Below are 18,691 nucleotides of genomic sequence, written 5' to 3'. Positions count from 1 at the left end.
ATATATCCAATGATTATGCATGTCCAACATATCCAACAATATATAAACCTGAAATCATGGGCTAGAAAAAGGAAAAGGGTGAAGGGAAGGGGGTGAGGGGAGGAAGGGGGGAGGAAGGAGGGGGGAGGAAGGAGGGGAGGGGGGAGGAAGAGTAGAGGGAAGGGGAGGGGAATGAAGAGGAGGGGGGAGGGGAGGGGGAGGAAAGGGAAAGAAAAAAATTGGTTAATGTAAAAAATGTTGAAGTTCTCAGTCGACATTGATGCCGACTGGGACCAGTGTCCAAATAGAACACCCGGAATATCTCTCTCTTATTTAAGGCATTTAGTCTGTCTCCCCCACGTTTGTGGGCCTCAACATGTTCAATTGCCATGAATTTAAAATTATCAATGCCACCATGGGGACATTCTACAAAATGTTTGGAGACTGGATGTTTTAAATCTTTATTTCTAATGAATCTCACATGTTCCATCATGCGCTGTTTTAGGGGCCTGATAGTGCGACCTACATAACCCTTATTGCATTTACACCAAATGTTATAAATTACAAATTGCGTATTGCAATTAATAAACGTCTTTATAACATGTGGTTCTCTCAGTTTTTTGACTACAAGTGTTTTTGAGTGGATGGGCGAATTTGCATATCTTGCATGCCCCACATTTGTAAAAGCCGTTAGTTGTTTTCAATGTTGAAATGGCTTTTGATGAAAAAAAGGCTAGGGGAGAGATGATTGGCTAATGTCTTTGCTTTCTTAAAGACTATCTTTGGACCTTTTTCGATATATTGAATAATAACAATTATAATTTAAAATTCACTTTTGATAGTCACGAAACTCAAATTAATTATTTAGACATACACTTATACATTGATCTTTCCTGTACCATCCAAATGGAGGTTTACAGGAAAATCAATTAATGTAACACCTTCCTTAGGTCAGACAGCAGTCATCCCAGATCCTTGATAAAAGGTATACCTAAGGGTCAATTCCTTAGGTTAAGGAGGCTTTGCTCTATAGACGAGACATTCAGACATCACTCCAAAAATCTAAAACAAAGATTTAAAGAGAGGGGGTATGATGAAGTTACCATTAATAACGCTTATGAACATTCATTAGGTATAAAACGCAATGACCTCATTGCTTCCTGTGGTGGTAAATCAGGGAAATTTAAAAAGATGACCGGTGGAGCTGAATATATAGAAGAGGGTACAACACCCTACTTTGTGACTAGATTTAGTAACCAGACCCAACAAATGAAAGACATCATTCGTAAACATTGGGGTGTGTTGAGTCTAGACTCTGACCTCCTTCCCTTCGTTGAAAAAGGTCCAAAGATAGTCTTTAAGAAAGCAAAGACATTAGCCAATCATCTCTCCCCTAGCCTTTTTTCATCAAAAGCCATTTCAACATTGAAAACAACTAACGGCTTTTACAAATGTGGGGCATGCAAGATATGCAAATTCGCCCATCCCTCAAAAACACTTGTAGTCAAAAAACTGAGAGAACCACATGTTATAAAGACGTTTATTAATTGCAATACGCAATTTGTAATTTATTACATTTGGTGTAAATGCAATAAGGGTTATGTAGGTCGCACTATCAGGCCCCTAAAACAGTGCATGATGGAACATGTGAGATTCATTAGAAATAAAGATTTAAAACATCCAGTCTCCAAACATTTTGTAGAATGTCCCCATGGTGGTATTGATAATTTGAAATTCATGGCAATTGAACATGTTGAGGCCCACAAACGTGGGGGAGACAGACTAAATGCCTTAAATAAGAGAGAGATGTTCCGGGTGTTCTATTTGGACACTCTGGTCCCAGCCGGCATCAATGTCGACTGGGAACTTCAACATTTTTTACATTAACCAATTGTTTCCTTTCCCTTTCCTCCCCCTCCCCCCTCCTCTTCCTTCCCCTCCCCTTCCCTCTACCCTTCCTTCCCCCTCCCCTCCTTCCTCCCCCTTCATTCCTCCCCCCTTCCTCCCCTCCCCCCCTTCTTCCCCCTTCCCTTCACCTTTTTCTAGCCCATGATTTCAGGTTTATATATTGTTGGATATGTTGGACATGCATAATCATTGGATATATAACATTATATGAATATTATCCAATGGATAGGTATTATTCATCATTTAGGAGTCCTAGATGGTTATTGGTATAGATATCTGTTCATTTTTGTGCTTTGTCTACATATTATTATTATTATTATTACAAATATGTGTTCTTTATTATTTATAAGTGCATTTGATTGATAAATTGTATGATAAGATACCAATCTTTATATATATATCTTTTGCCAGTTATTATAAGTTGTAATACATTGTGATGATCCAATATTCAGCATTTTGTTTTTAATTTTCAGATCACTTCAGGTTGGAGTGAGTTTTATTGTCACACAGGTTTTGGTAAAGAGTTGCTGGAATTCATGGCTCCTTGTTTTTACTCGGAACCCTGTACCTTTATTTACAAATAATGTGAAAGGTATAATTCTTCCATATTGTTTCCATATACTGTGTGTGTATATAGTACCCATTTGTTTCCTGACCCTGTCATGTATTATCGTTTCTAGCAGGCAATTAGTTAAGCTCAGTAACAACTAGATTGAGAGCTTTCATTGGTGGCTCAGCCGTCACGTCACAGGGGAGTAAAAGTGTCTATGTCTCCCCGTGATTCCTGCTTGTTTAGAGGCATCAGCTGTTCTCAGTGCTGCTATTACTCAGCGTCCCTGTCAGAGAGGGGGCGGATTGACTCTCATAGGTAGAGAGCGCCGATACGTCATCATAGGAGGAGGGAATTGTGGGTATTTAAATTTTATGTGTGTCGTGTATACTTTACTCTTTGACAAAGGCCCGTTGCGGCTGAAACGCGTCAGAGTATTTGCTGTTGCTGTTTTTATGTGCCAATAAATCTTTTTTGTACCCAGTATCCTGCAAGTTTAGTCCCATGCATTTTTTCCCAGGCAGCTGCACCGCCATCCACAAATCTTCTGCATTGCATACCACTTCGGTAGGAGCAAGCCCCACAGCACTTGGATCTTCAGTGATTTGTGAGTTTTTCTTACTTTTTCGATTTGTATCACTGTACCTGTAGCCAGTGACACCCATACAAAATTTACCTCTTACAAAGGTTAGTGGGAGTCCACATAGAGTGGCTTTCAAAGGTTACAAGTGACATGGATATACTGATTTAATTACGGTGTGTGTATGGAAAGACAATTGATTTGTTATAATTAATTCATGGACATTGCTCGTGAGCATTGCATAGTAGTTCAAGCTCCTATTCCTTCACCTCGCTCCCATTGGATGTGAGCGGTCACGTGACCGCTCCTCCGCTCCCCTGAGCGGCAAATTTTAAACTTGTTTGTCTGCTCAAAATATCTGAGCCTCCGCACGCATGCGGAAGCGCCTGCTAAAGCGGCGCTGATGACAGATGCAGGGGGTAAGTGCATCTGCTCAGCGCGGCTCAGCACAGTCTACTCTACTATGTCCCAGGCCTAAGACTTCACATTTGTAGGACAACCAGGATATAGTTTTGACTTAACAGTACACTTCTATAAGAAACCTATGAGATTCTGAAAAGCTCTGTATACTGTATATTGTAATAGATTATAACCCTGTATGTCCCATAAAAGGAATCCCCACCTACAATAAAAATACATTTCTCCAGGACCACTACAGCTACTACAATAAAAAAATACAAATAGTTTTAATACATATCTGACATGTAACGTAGGAGGATCTTTAGGCAGAAATAATGGAATTTGATTTCATTATTTAATGTGTGTTGTGTATCTCGTTCTATTTACATTCCCAAATGCACAACCTGGTACAGATGGAGCACGTATGGTGGTACTGATGGAGCACGTATGGTGGTACTGATGGAGCACGTATGGTGGTACTGATGGAGCATGTATGGTGGTACTGATGGAGCATGTATTGTAGTACAGATGGAGCACGTATGGTGGTACTGATGGAGCACGTATGGTGGTACTGATGGAGCACGTATGGTAGTACAGATGGAGCACGTATGGTAGTACAGATGGAGCACTTATTGTAGTACAGATGGAGCACGTATGGTGGTACTGATGGAGCATGAATGGTAGTACAGATGGAGCACGTATGGTGGTACTGATGGAGCATGAATGGTAGTACAGATGGAGCACTTATTGTAGTACAGATGGAGCACGTATAGTGGTACTGATGGAGCATGAATGGTAGTACAGATGGAGCACTTATTGTAGTACAGATGGAGCACGTATGGTGGTACTGATGGAGCATGTATGGTAGTACAGATGGAGCACGTATGGTAGTACAGATGGAGCACGTATTGTAGTACAGATAGAGCACGTATGGTAGTACAGATGGAGCACGTATGGTGGTACTGATGGAGCATGTATGGTAGTACAGATGGAGCACGTATGGTAGTACAGATGGAGCACGTATGGTGGTACAGATGGAGCACGTATGGTAGTACAGATGGAGCACGTATGGTGGTACAGATGGAGCACGTATTGTAGTACAGATGGAGCACGTATTGTAGGACAGATGGAGCACGTATTGTAATACAGATGGAGCACGTATTGTAGTACAGATGGAGCACGTATTGTAGTACAGATGGAGCACGTATGGTGGTACTGATGGAGCATGTATGGTAGTACAGATGGAGCACGTATGGTAGTACAGATGGAGCATGAATGGTAGTACAGATGGAGCACGTATGGTGGTACTGATGGAGCACGTATGGTAGTACAGATGGAGCACGTATGGTAGTACAGATGGAGCACGTATGGTAGTACAGATGGAGCACTTATTGTAGTACAGATGGAGCACGTATGGTGGTACTGATGGAGCATGAATGGTAGTACAGATGGAGCACGTATGGTGGTACTGATGGAGCATGAATGGTAGTACAGATGGAGCACTTATTGTAGTACAGATGGAGCACGTATGGTGGTACTGATGGAGCATGAATGGTAGTACAGATGGAGCACTTATTGTAGTACAGATGGAGCACGTATGGTGGTACTGATGGAGCATGTATGGTAGTACAGATGGAGCACGTATGGTAGTACAGATGGAGCACGTATTGTAGTACAGATGGAGCATGAATGGTAGTACAGATGGAGCACGTATGGTAGTACAGATGGAGCACGTATGGTGGTACTGATGGAGCATGTATGGTAGTACAGATGGAGCACGTATGGTAGTACAGATGGAGCACTTATTGTAGTACAGATGGAGCACGTATGGTGGTACAGATGGAGCATGAATGGTAGTACAGATGGAGCACGTATGGTAGTACAGATGGAGCACGTATGGTGGTACAGATGGAGCACGTATGGTAGTACAGATGGAGCACGTATGGTAGTACAGATGGAGCACGTATTGTAGTACAGATGGAGCACGTATTGTAGCACAGATGGAGCATGAATGGTAGTACAGATGGAGCACGTATGGTAGTACAGATGGAGCACGTATTGTTGAACACTTCTGCAAAGACATACAAACTGAAAATGTATCTCTGTATGCCATTTTTACATTACATATAGAATAGCTGCTACAGTAGGATGTAATAGTTTGGTTTGCAAATAGATTATACAGTATGAAATTGGTGAGTAATTTCTAATATCTGGTACTTTCTGATATATCTGATTTAGTTTATAGGATGTATGTTTGTCAATGACATCTTTAGTTAGAAGAAAAAATGAAAGTTATTGAAATCTGTTTTTATTTCTAACATCCCTTTACCTTTTGGGTGCATTTGAAAAATATGGGTTGAGCTGTAAGGTTAAAAGTTGGTTTTGAAGTTGACTGATCTCTAATATTAAAAATAATACAATGATATATTCTCTCATGTTGGGGTACAGCACTGCATATAGCACATTTCAGGCATACACCACGGACTGCCTAATACTATACATCTTATAATATCATTTTTAGTATGTGAGGCACAGAGAGATTAAAGAACTAGATTAACATCACAAGGAGCTGATTCTGGTATGCAAAACCAATTCACTATTTCAAAGTTAAGTCTTTGATTTACATTTCAAATGTGTTAGCCCCCTGCAGCACAAAGGGTAATAACAGAGCCTTATACATGACGTGACCTTTGTCAAGCCAGAGGAAAATCTCATTGTGTAATAGATGTAGGAACCTTCGAGACGCAGACACTGCTCATACAAGACCCGATTCAAAGAAGCCAGTTGAGCAAATAGAATGATGAAATATAGTGTCTGGCGAATTCTCATGCAGCTAAATACAGGAGCTGAAGTTTGGATAGGTCTTCAGTACACATTCATGCACAATACATGCCTTATTCCACATTCTTTAGAGCAGCAGAGGTCTGAAACAAATATTAACATGTATCAAAATTCTACCATTTGAAAGCACTGTCCGTTGAGCGCTACATGTGCCTACACATCTGGAATGCCCTTCCCCTCAATATCCAACTAGCACACTCTCTATCCACCTTTTAGACACATATTAAAACCCACCTCCTTAACCAAGCTTATGAGTAGCTCCGTGGCTGATACTTTACACCACATACATAAACCTTGGCCCCTTGCAGACGCACTTACCAGAACACCCTCCTACTATCTCTGTATGTTCATCATACTTACCAATTAGATTGTAAGCTCCTTGGGGACTCCTTTTCCAAAATGTTACTTTTATGTCTGAAGCACTTATTCCAATTATATGTTATTTGTATTATTTGTTATTTATATGATTATGTCATGTGTATTACTGCTGTGAAACGCTATTCACATTAATGGCGCTATATAAATAAAGATATACATACATACAAACATACATGCATAGTCTGAATGACCATGTTGTAAATCATTGTTTTTCTTTTACCGAAAATCTTGTTCGTTATAATTTTGCATTAAAGGGGTAATGCTATATTCCTGACGTGAACTGGGGTTTTTCCCCCGATTGGTCAACTTCGGACAATATAGAATGAGCCCCTAAGAGTTAACCTCAAAATAGTTAGCAGGAGGGTTATGCTTCTTGTCACTAATTTGTCCTTTATTTTACCTCATTCATAAGCCACCCCAGAAATAAGGCTGAAATGTGATTCAGATTTTTAAAGAGAAAAATGCAACACCAAATTGTCAACCACTTTTGTGCATGTGTGGGCAAAGCAAATGGCAGAACAGATTGACTTAAAAATATCAGAAGTCACGGTTTAGGCTCTTTAGCCCTGCATCTCTCCAGTCAATGAACGTTAGACATTTGAATCTTTATTTTGTGCACATTTATGTTTTTCTGTGTTTTTGTCTTTATTTTTGTTTGTTCTTGAAACACAACTTGGCGCTCCACAATTGGGAAGGTTTTAATGTGACCGTTTGCATCTTGGGCATGTGACCCCTTCCGTAGCGAAGACAGTGGAATGACGAGCTTTGCAGTATACTCTTCGGGCACGGAGAGGACAGGAAATGGCAGTGCACAAACTCTACCACTTATTTCCACAGAGAACATGTTTGTGGGCGAACTAAAGGCTGCCTTTAGTATTGTAAACCATCAAGAGATTATTCTGACATGGGGTCAGGTTAGTCCTGGAGAAATGCAGATTTGTTGCAGATTGTGATACCTTTCAGCGGACCAATTTAAGAGTACTTTGTAGATTAAATTAAGATGTTCACTTTAAGAAAAACGTTATGAGGTATCACAAGCTCTGTACACTTTAACTTCATTTACTAGGAATTCTTATGTTGGTTCACTAAAATATATCACAACCTTCAACAACTTTGCATTATTCCATTTTTTTTTTCAAGTATTTTTTTTTCAAGACAAGTGTTTTGGGAAACATTTAAGTGAACTGGTGTCCTAGAGAATGTGTTTTGGCTGAAGGCACACAGAAAGCCTCTCTCTTGTGTTTTGATATGCTTAATGTACAAAGCAGGTGTAAGAAGGGCCATAGACTTAAGCCTGTTTTTTGGTATATAATTTCATGTGAAAAGCCATCCTATTTCTGCCAACATTTCAACTGATCCGACAACAGTCCTATTTTTCCTTCTGGACTTATGAACTCTGTCTGATCACGTAATCGCACTCTCTGTTGCAACATGATATTGTATTGATACTAGTGCATAATATATGCTTGGTGATTGGGTTACCATGCAATTAATTCACCTTGGTAAATAGCATAGAGATACTTGTTAACTGAGCTATTAAGTTCATGTGGGACAATGTAGTTTCAGATTATAATTGTAGGACTTGGATAAAATTTGTAAGGAAACATATATTTACTAAGCTATTTCCATACCTACGAGCTAACTCCAGAATTAACAGATGGTACTAGAGAGCATAGGCTCCCACTACTCTTATTTTCATACCCAGAGTATCACTTCGTTGACAAACTTCCGTTTCAGAAAGAAGGATTCATTTTTTTTAAATTATTTTATTAATACAATCCAAAGATCTGTGCCGCTGTGATTAATAAATGTAGATCTTTGTTTATAACAGCCTAGTCACTTAGACCACTGATCCAGTGGTACAACTCTCACCTTGCCTCACCTTTTCAGAAAGCAATGGTAGGAGATATACAATAGAGATAATGACTATGAAGAGTGGTAATTGGTTGGATGGATGTTATGCATGGCTTTGTGATAGGTGTGTGTCATAAGAGAGGGGATGTAGCCCGGGATTAAAGGGGTTACACCCCATTTGGCCACCCCCTACTCTCACCTGGGAAGCAAGGGGTTAACTGGACTGAGGTCCAGTAATGTGTTTTTTTACTTTGCTTCAGTATCCAACTGTTTATTCCCCTGTATAAATGTAATGTCTCATCCTGGTGTTTGCACTCACACATACACTAGGGTTGATGCGGGAGGGAAGGGGTTAATGTTAATTTAGTGATTATAGCCCTTTGTTCCCCTTTCCCGCCTTTTCAGGCTCCATTTTGCAGCCTTCCATAGGTCGCCATTGAGACTCCATGCGTTCTAATGGCAGAGGTAGCGGTTTTGGACCTGTTTTCCAGCGACGACCAGCAGGTGGCGTCTGAGAGGAGGAGCGGCGGTTTCCCATTGTAAGTCAATGGGCTCATTGACTTCAATGGAGATTCCTTGACGCCGGCCTCGAGGAACAGGTTGGCAGCCTGTAGAGGGAGAGAGGGTTTGGCCCGGTATTAAAGGGGTTGCACCCCATATGGCCCCCCCCCTGACCTCACCAGGGAGGCAAGGAGTTAACTTGACTGTGGTCCAGGAATGTGGCTTACACCTTGTCATGTCAGGAAAATGTATGTTCCCCTGTTCCCATGTTTCATTATAACCCTGTGATCAAAAGTTAACTGCCCTGATTGTTTACACTAGGAACCAAGTCCTGATCAACAGACTCTGCCACTCTAATTGTTACCTGAGGGCGGAGAATCATCAAGCTGGAGTGGTTTGTAAGTGTTATGTTTACACCTACAAATAATGAAGATCCTACCAGATACTTCATTTGGTAGACTGGTCGTCGCCCCTGATTTAATTATGGGGCTACAGAAATAAGACCCTCAGAGTCCAAGTACGCATGGGCTAACTAGCTGGGGGGCATCGGTTAAACTGTGTCTCCACGTTAGGGATTGGACACAGATAATTGTTCACCAATAGTCTGTATTCAATGTTAAGAATAGGGTTACAAAGGTATATAAACTGTGTCAACCCTACAGTTTTTGGTTGTTCTTCTGATTCCACCTGGAATGTCATCGGATTGCTGGAGAATTGCTAGCTGATACTTCTCCATTCCCCAACCCTAAGTAAGTGTTACCTTCTTGCCTGTTAATTGTACTATATTGCTGTGTTCACCTTTTTAAGGAATAAATATATTTTATTATATCTAAGCCTCGTTCAGTTCAACCCAGATATTTGGTGTTTGTTATATCTTGTCATAAGTTACCATTACAAGCTCTATAATTAACTGGTGGCAGTGGCGGGATTGAACTGAACCTGTATTACAGTGTACTGCGGGACCCTGTAATATAGTGGGAACTCGAAGGGAATTGCGAGTTCCTGGGACTAAAGATATTGAACACACAGTAGTGCAACAGTTAACACAAGTTGTAACACCACCTCACTGCTGCGAAGCATTTGGTTAGCTCCCTTGGCTGATACTATACAGTACATCTCTCATGCATTTACCATGACCTCTTGCAGACGCACTTGGAAGCAGATAGTGACAATTCCCTTTCCTGATGTTTACTTTCGTCTGAAGCGCTGCTTATGTTATGTAATTATGACTCATATTATTTTGACACATGTATTACTGCTGTAAAGCGCTTTGTAGATGAATGGCGCTATACAAATATATACATACATCTTAGATCAGTTTTACAAACAGTTGAATTGGCATTGTTGGAGTATGATGAGGACTCATTTTAAGACCATGCCAATGGTGTTCGGAGCAAGTTTCAATAAATAAATCTGGATTTCTATCAAACTTCATGTAACCATTATTGGATCATATAATCATAGTGTGCATAATACTTCAAGCCACTTATCAATCACTTTCCCAAGGCAGAGCAAGGTTTCCCTCCAAAGACAGTTTGTACCTCCTGTATCCCTTTTTACGTCCCATTTGGATTAAGGGGTTTATTCTACTCCAGCTGATCAATGGCGAATTTTGGCCTCTTCGGTGGACATACAATACGCCGATACATGTCCTATCTTTTGTGTGATATGTAATACAAGTTGTAATAACAAAGAATATGTTTAAACTGAGCACCGTGTGCTGTCGCGTTAGTAAAAGTAACTTCACGGTAATATTTCAGTATTCTGGCCTTGTAGAGAGAGCAGGGGATATACCTCCCGTGCTGGCTGCCAGGCATCAAAAATCTGGCTTTTAAGGCTTTCCCAGCATTTCCTGTAACCAGTAATTGAGCTGGCTAAATGAATACTGCTGTGACTTGTATTACCATCATCTCACTGTTTAACAATATCGGTTTGTTGTGTGTGTGTGTAACTCTCGAGTCCCTGTTTTTAATTCCCTTCTACTGTTTCACTTTTCTCTGTTTTTTCTTTCCCACTCTCTCACATTCTGTTTCTCTTTCATTTCTTTTTTTCCTCCCGCCCCTTACCTTTTTATTTACATAATGTTCCTTTAAGGAGAGAACTTGCTGTATGTACAGTAGCTGCCTATTTTGGATTCTAAGAGTTTTTGCCTTGGGGCTGAAAATCTAATCAAAACTATGACACAACAAAGGACACCTGGGAGCTTTAGTTCTTGATGGAATTGGCTACTGCTTGGAAGCTGCTTAACACTGATGCCATTTGTTAACACTGTTTGCTGTCAGCTATGAAAGTACTAGTATGCAGAGCTATACTAACAGTGGTGAAGCAGAATCCGTTGTAATACTGACTCCTACATAGTTTAGAGCAGGCCTGTCTAACTCTGATTAGCTTGGGGGCAATTCTTAAGTCTGACTGCAAGACTCGGACCACACCAGGAAAACATTAAATACATAGTCACTAACCTACGCGTACACTTTTTTTTTCTCCTGCTTTTCTTATTAAAAATATACAGTATGTAAACATTGCTGGTATCGCTCTCCCCCATCCCCTCCTCCACCCCTCTCTCTCCCCATTCCCTCCTCCATACCCCTCTCTCCCTCTCTCTTTCTCTCTTTCTCTCTTTTTCCCTTTCTCTCTCCATCCCCTCTCTCCTAGGGTTGCCAGGTGGCTTGTCCAAAAGGATGAAAGGTGCGACGCGCGCGCGAGAATCGTTGGTGAGGAAGAATGTTATTTACCGTATTGACCTGAATATACAGTAGTGCTATGTTTTCTTCCTAAAAATGTCTTTCCGAAAACTGTCCTCGTATTATATGCGCAGCCTAACACCTATTATTTTTTATGAAGAACACCTTCAAAACGGTAGTATTACAGAAGTACTGTAATATTCCATAATACGGTCGTATTATGTGCGAGGTCGCACTATATTCGGGCCAATACGGTATAAATGACCTGACTGTTACGTAATTTGTTCTAAATTTCACGAAGTATTCACCAATTTGCACCCATTTATATTCTGTTTCGTAAAAAATCTGAGGAGTCTTGGGAGGGAGCGCACTTCCGAGGATTTTTTTTATGAAATAGTGCAAATTTATGCAAATTGGTGCATGCTTGAAGTGAAATTTAGAACAAATTATGTAATGGTCAGATCATTTATAAATAACTGACCTGCAGTCATACTGTACATGGCGAGCAATACTGATCTTACTGCTCCTCCCACAAATTCCAAGATTGTTACACCCCTCCTCATCATCTCTCTCTCCCCTCATCCTCTCACCCTCCCACCCCCTCATCCTCTCACCCGCCTTGTCCTCTCACCCCCTCCCCTCATCCCCCTCCCTTCTTCCTCTCACCCCCCTCCCTTCATCCTCTCACCCCCCACTCCCTTCATCCTCTCTCATCCCCCCTCCCTTCATCCTCTGTCATCCCCCCTGCTTTCATTCTCTCACACCCCATCCCTTCATCCTCTCACCCACCCTCTCTTCATCCTCTCACCCACCCTCTCTTCATCCTCTCTCACCCCCACCCTTCATACTCTCTCATCCCCCCTCCCTTCATCCTCTCATCCCCCCTTCATCCTCGCTCGTCCCCCCTTCATCCTCTCTCATCCCCTTCCCTTCATCCTCTCTCACCCCACCCCCCTCCCTTCATCCTCTCTCACCCAACCCCACCTCCCTTCATCCTCTTACCCCCCCTCCATTCATCCTCTCACCCTGACAGCAGGTTACTAAGTCCAGAGCGGTAATACCGGCATACACATACATGTCCGGTATTAGCTCTAATTTTTTACAGGACAGAGTAACCAAATACTGGATGTCAGGTTCAATACAGGACACCTGGCAACCCTACTCTCTCCCCATCTATAGAAGAAGAAACAGAATCCCGGTAAGTGGCCCTGAGAGAGAGGGTAGACAGAGCGTGACACACACACTCTTTCTCTCTCTGACACTCACGCTTCCCCTCTCCCCCTCCTCCTCATCCTCCCCCCCCATCCTCACAATACACACACTGTCTCGCTACACACACACAATACCCCTCTCTCCCACAATACACGCACACTGCCCCCCCATTAGACACACACTGCACCCCTCCTTCACAATACATACACACTGCCCCTCGTCCCCCACAATTCACACACACACACACTGCCCCCACTCCTCCACAATACAAATACCCAGTTTCCACACAAAACCAACACAAAAGCCCCTCCCACACAACCCCCCCTCCCTACCATACCCACCCTCCCTACCATACCCACCCTCTCAATAGCATCACAAAACCACCCTCCCCCACAAAACAACTACCCCCACAAAAAACCCTACTCCCCCAATAACCCCACCCCAATACTCGTACAAACCCCCCACAAAACTCCTCTCCCCCACAAGCCCCCTCTTCCCGGCAATAACCACACATAACCCCCTCCCACACCTTAACTTGGGGGGAGCCTGTAGTGCCTTGCGCTTCTGGAACGCATGAGCGGGGGGAGAGGAGGACCAGGGGGGCCAGAGGCGCGTGCAAACTGTGGGGGAAGGGGGGAGGAGCACCAGCGGGGGGAGAGGAAGCCCGGCATCCGGGGCGCAGGCGGGGGGCACTGACAGGGGACGCCTCCGGGAAAGTTTGCGCTCCCCTGTCTTAAACCACTTGATCCCATTATGTGTTATATTATTATGTCACGTATATTACTGCTGCGATGCGCCGTGTACATGGGTGGCTCATATATACATATTCTCATATTCTTATTTTATCTATTTTCTTCTAAAAACATTTTTTTTTCACAACTCTTCCATTATTGTTTTTAATTTCCTGCATTTAGTGAGAGCATGGAATTTATTTGTGAGTATGTTTGGAAAGCGAGGTAAGATTATAGTGTGTGTTAATGTTTTTCCTGGACTCAGATCTGCAGAGATGCATTCAATCCACACGTGAAATGTTTTCCATGTGGCTTATGTTTATGTGCTGGGTATAACAGTGATGTCCTAATTGCCAAAGAAATCCCAGGCCTGTGATTAATGTGGTTGTAGTCTTGGACACGAGCAGGTATTACAGCTCCCAATGCTACTCTGCTGTAATGTAGGAAATCTATGCACTTTTTTGTATACCAAACTTTGTTAGCCTAATGTTATAGGCTGGGCTTGAAAAATCCACACGTCTGGGACGAATGAAAAATGTAGGCATGACGAGTGCTGGAAAGACCACAAGTTCAGGAGGACTGCGTAGGTAGCAGAGCTTTTATTCACCACACAAGGCCTTGCGTAGCGTGTGAAGCGGAGCAATGATTGACAGCTCTGCCACCAATGTGGTTCTTCTGCCTGCGCAATCCTTCCAGTGGGAGGGACATTTTTTAGTTGCCTGGTGGTCACATTCTTCCAGTCCCAGCTACATAGCTGAAAGAGAAGTCGCTTAAAGGAGCACTCCTAAGGTCTCCAGGGCTGAACTATGTTGATTTCAGCTCCGGAGACCCATTGCTTCCCGAGATACTTGCCTCCGTAGGAGGTGCCGATATCTCTCTACTTTGTACAGGTCCTGCATCACGTGGGCCAATAGGAAACCGAAAGCAAAGACATCCCGGCTTCCTGTTGGCCCACGTGACGCGGGAGCTTTGAAGCCACCATTTTGATAGCCCCAAATAGCCTGATCTTTAATGCTACCAGCACCCCCTATGGAGGTACGTATCTCTGGAAGCAGGGGCTCCCTTTGGTTGAAATTAACATGCTTCACCCCTATTTTTTTTAAACGGGTCCTAGGAGCAGGGCCGCCAACAGGGGGGGACAAAGGGTACTGGCGTCCCTGGGCCGCCAGTTAATTAAATAAATTTAAAAAAAAGTTTTTAAAAAAATGGCGTCGATTCCCTGCAGTCCCGGCGTGCATGCGCAGGGCAAGCAGGGCCCGCTTCCCCCCCCCCTCCGCTCCCAACGTGGGACAGAGGGGGAAGTACCAGCTCCACAGCTCCTCCTGCGGCCCACTTCACCCCGCTCCCAACGTGGGACGGAGGGGGAAGTACCAGCTCCTCCTGCGGCCTGCTTCCTCCCGCGGCCAGCTTCCCACGCGCCCCCCGAGCCCACCTCCTGCACACCCCCGAGCCCACCTCCCGTGCCCCCCCACGAGCCCACCTCCCATGCCCCCCCCCCCCCGAGCCCACCTCCCGCACCCCCAAGCCCACCTCCCGGGCAGCTGCAGCGGGGATATCGGGGGCAGGAGGGGGATGTCACCCCACCCAGTCACTGTCACCCACTATCACTGTCACCCACCCAGTCAGACTGTCACCCACCCAGTCATTGACTTTCACCCACCTAGTCACTGTCACCCAGTCACAGTCACCCGCAGTCACCCGCACGTCACCTTTAACAGCACAGTGGCGTCCTGTTATATCGGCACATCCTGATCTACATTCAATGTGTTGGAAAAAAATACCATAATATATGAATCGCCGCTTAAACATTTTGTAAAGTTTCTATTCATCAAATCATGTGTTTTTTTTGTGAAAATGAAAGGGTCTCACTGTCAACCACCCACTGTCTCCATTTGTTTTTTTGTGAAAATGTAAGGGACTCACTGTCAACCACCCACTGTCTCCATTTGTTTTTTTGTGAAAATGTAAGGGACTCACTGTCAACCACCCACTGTCTCCCTCCCACCCAGTCACTCTCTTCCACCCACCCAGTCACTGTCACCCAGTCACTGTCTCCCACCCACCCAGTCACTGTCTCCCACCCACCCACCCAGTCACTGTCACCCAGTCACTGTCTCCCACCCACCCAGTCATTGTCTCCCACCCACCCAGTCACTGTCATAGTCACTCACCCACCACGTCACTGTAACCCACCCACAAAGTCACTGTCACCCACCCAGTCACTGTCTAAGTCACTGTCTCCCACCCACCGTCATTCACCCACTGTCATTCACCCACCCACTGTCATTCACCCATTCACCCACCCACTGTCATTCACCCACCCATCGTCATTGAATCGTCATTCACCCAACCATCATTCAACTGTCATTCACCCAACTGTCATTCTACTGTCATTCACCCACCTAGTCACTGTCATTCACCCACCCAGTCACTGTCATTTAACTGTCATTCACCCACCGTCATTCACCCACCCACCCACCATCAAACTGTCATTCACCCAACTGTCATTCTACTGTCATCCACCCACCCACCCAGTCACTGTCATCCACCCACGCCCACACTCACCCACCCAGGCAGACAGTCACATGTCTTTTGTTGAAAATATAAAAATAAACAGGTTGCATTGTAATGTTTTTTTCTGTATCACAATAAGAAAACAGTTAAGTAAAAGTTGCGCGCTAAAAGATATTTTTTCGTGGTAGGTGTGCTATGGGTTCAGAGGGGGGGGAGGGCCTGCTCCTTTCATTTATCCCGGGTCCAATGATCAATGATTTCTGTTGGCGGCCCTGCCTAGGAGTGCCTGTCATGAGAGAGAGGATTTGGCCCGGGATTAAAGAGGTTACACCCCATTTGGCCACCCTCTACTCTCACCTGGGAAGAAAGGGGTTAACTGGACTGAGGTCCAGTAATGTGTTTTTGCCTTGCTTCAGTATCCAAATGTTTATTCCCCTGTATAAATGTATTGTGTTATCCTGGTGTTTGCACTCACACATACACTAGGGTTGATGCGGGAGGGAAGGGGTTAATGTTAGTTTAGTGATTATAGCCCTTTGTTCCCTTTTCCCGCCTTTTCAGGCTCCATTTTGCAGCCGTCCATAGGTCGCCATTGAGCCTCCATGCTTTCTAATGGCAGAAGTAGCGGTTTTGGACCTGTTTTCCAGCGACGACCAGCAGGTGGCGTCCGAGAGGAGGAGCGGCGGTTTCCCATTGTAAGTCAATGGGCTCATTTACTTCAATGGAGATTCCTCAACGCCGGCCTCGAGGAACAGGTTGGCAGCCATCCAAACCGCAGACCGCAAAAGCGGATACAATGTCTTTGAAAAGAGTTTAATCACTTTGGTCAAGTTCAAAGACAATTGGCGTGGGAATCTTAAGTTCTAGGGCCCCTGGGAATAAAGTTCTTTTTGTCTCTAGCTCCTAGGAACCCCCATACACGATCCACACCGGGTCCAGGAATGAGAGGGTCGCACCATTGACTTCAATGGCGGAGCGGAGTTCCCATTGAATCTAATGGCGGCGTGCGCCATGCATTGTCTATGGCTGCGCCGGCCATTGATTCCAATGGGGAAAAGCCGCGTGGCGTAAAAACGACTAAGTGTGAAATGCTGAAAAATGTAAGTCCATATCTCTGGTTCTGGAATGACCAGAGGGATGGGATTTGGGTGGCATGTAGCCAAGGTTCCGGCTTTAATGCATGCCCCTTCCCAGCCCTCTCAGACCAACCAGACGGAGTGTGGACGAATGTAAAGATTTGTGGATTTTCTCATAGACTTCAATGGCGGCGGTTTCCCCATTGAAAGTCTATGGCAGGAAACTCCATTGACTACAACGGCGGAGTTGCTCCATTGAAACCCATGGCGGCGGAGCCCGTTGTTTTCAATGGGGATTTAGTGAAAAGCTGAGATTTCTTTTTAGCGGAGATTTTTATATAAAATATGAAACAGTTTATGAGTTATTTGTATAATTCCAGTTCCGAAGGTCGCATCGGGCTGAAACTTGGACCCTATAGTGTACCACTTCCGGCATTAAGGTCTGGAACGTTTGGACCCGCTGGACCTACCAGAACCGGGTATTTTAATATGTGTAGGTATTAAAGTGTATATGGGATTTTGGATCTGCTCTGAAAAATGCAGACTCCATCTGCTATGCTAAATAGGGCAGGAAGAACATCCTGAGGAATTAGCATAGCCCGGTGATCAAAAGTTAACTGTCCTGATTGTTTGTTTATACTAAGGGCAGGAACAAAGGGACTGAGGGTTTTTAAGTGTCGGTCTTCACACTTACAAGGGAAGCCAAAATCTCCTTCAAAGAGATTTTTCTAGCCAGGTCGGCGCCTTGGTTGTAAGAGAGGGGGTTGAAATGGTATTTAAACCAGAGTCAGCCCTTACTCAAATGTCTTCATGCATGATCTTCATGTATTGCCGTGATGTCTACATCTGAACCTGAATTATGGAAGAAATGGCCACCCTGTATCCTGGTGGCTTTCTTGTCCAAACCTTTCAGTAAGTGTCTATATTTTGTCTGTTATTTGTATAATCTGCTGTGTTCACCTTTTTCAAGGAATAAATTATATTTTATCATATCTAAGCCTCGTTCAGTTCAACCCAGGTATTTGGTGTTTATTATATCTTGTCATAAGTTACCGTGACAGTGCCTCTTTAACACAGTTGAAAAATTTGGCTGAAAAAGGCCCTTATCTTACTTAGCTGACGAAGAGTCTATTGCCCTTCATTAAATGGTAAAGGAGACCATGGAGCTCTTATTGAACTAGCAGAAGCATCCTCTATTTCTGGTTTGCTGCCGTCTGATTCTTTTCTTCTGGTTTGCTATAAAATGATGAGTCTGCTAAATGAGTTCAGAAAATAAACTTTACGTTTATTTAAGTTAAATTTTTTTTATCTGTGTCAGCTTTTTTCCTTTTATTGAATGGAAATGTGCATTTTATTATTTTACATTTTCATTACATTAAACCTTTTCCAATGTAACGCTTTATTTTTTTTATTTTTATAGTGTACGACTAGACATCACTATTCATAGGAATAAGAATGACATAATATGAACCGGGTATTGTTTC

General features: G+C 43.5%; 1 protein-coding gene across 3 annotated transcripts in view; it reads left to right on the top strand.

Moving 5' to 3' along the window:
• The window catches only part of FGF2 (fibroblast growth factor 2), a 64,240-nt gene that overhangs the window by 31,136 nt on the left and 14,413 nt on the right, over positions 1-18,691 (top strand). The window contains exon 3 of one of the 3 annotated variants that reach the window (XM_075615833.1): positions 16,693-18,426. The exons of the other annotated variants lie outside the window; for them this stretch is intronic. Within the exon in view, the coding sequence (XP_075471948.1) occupies positions 16,693-16,716 (24 nt within the window). The 3' untranslated portion in view covers positions 16,717-18,426. Of the gene's footprint in view, positions 1-16,692; positions 18,427-18,691 lie in introns of those variants that run through there. 3 annotated transcript variants of the gene reach the window in all.

This window comes from Ascaphus truei, chromosome 1 (genome assembly GCF_040206685.1).
Source record: "Ascaphus truei isolate aAscTru1 chromosome 1, aAscTru1.hap1, whole genome shotgun sequence".
Lineage (NCBI taxonomy): Eukaryota > Metazoa > Chordata > Amphibia > Anura > Ascaphidae > Ascaphus > Ascaphus truei.
The sequence above is the reverse complement of the archived record's forward strand: the minus strand, read 5'-3'. Positions and strand labels throughout refer to the sequence as shown.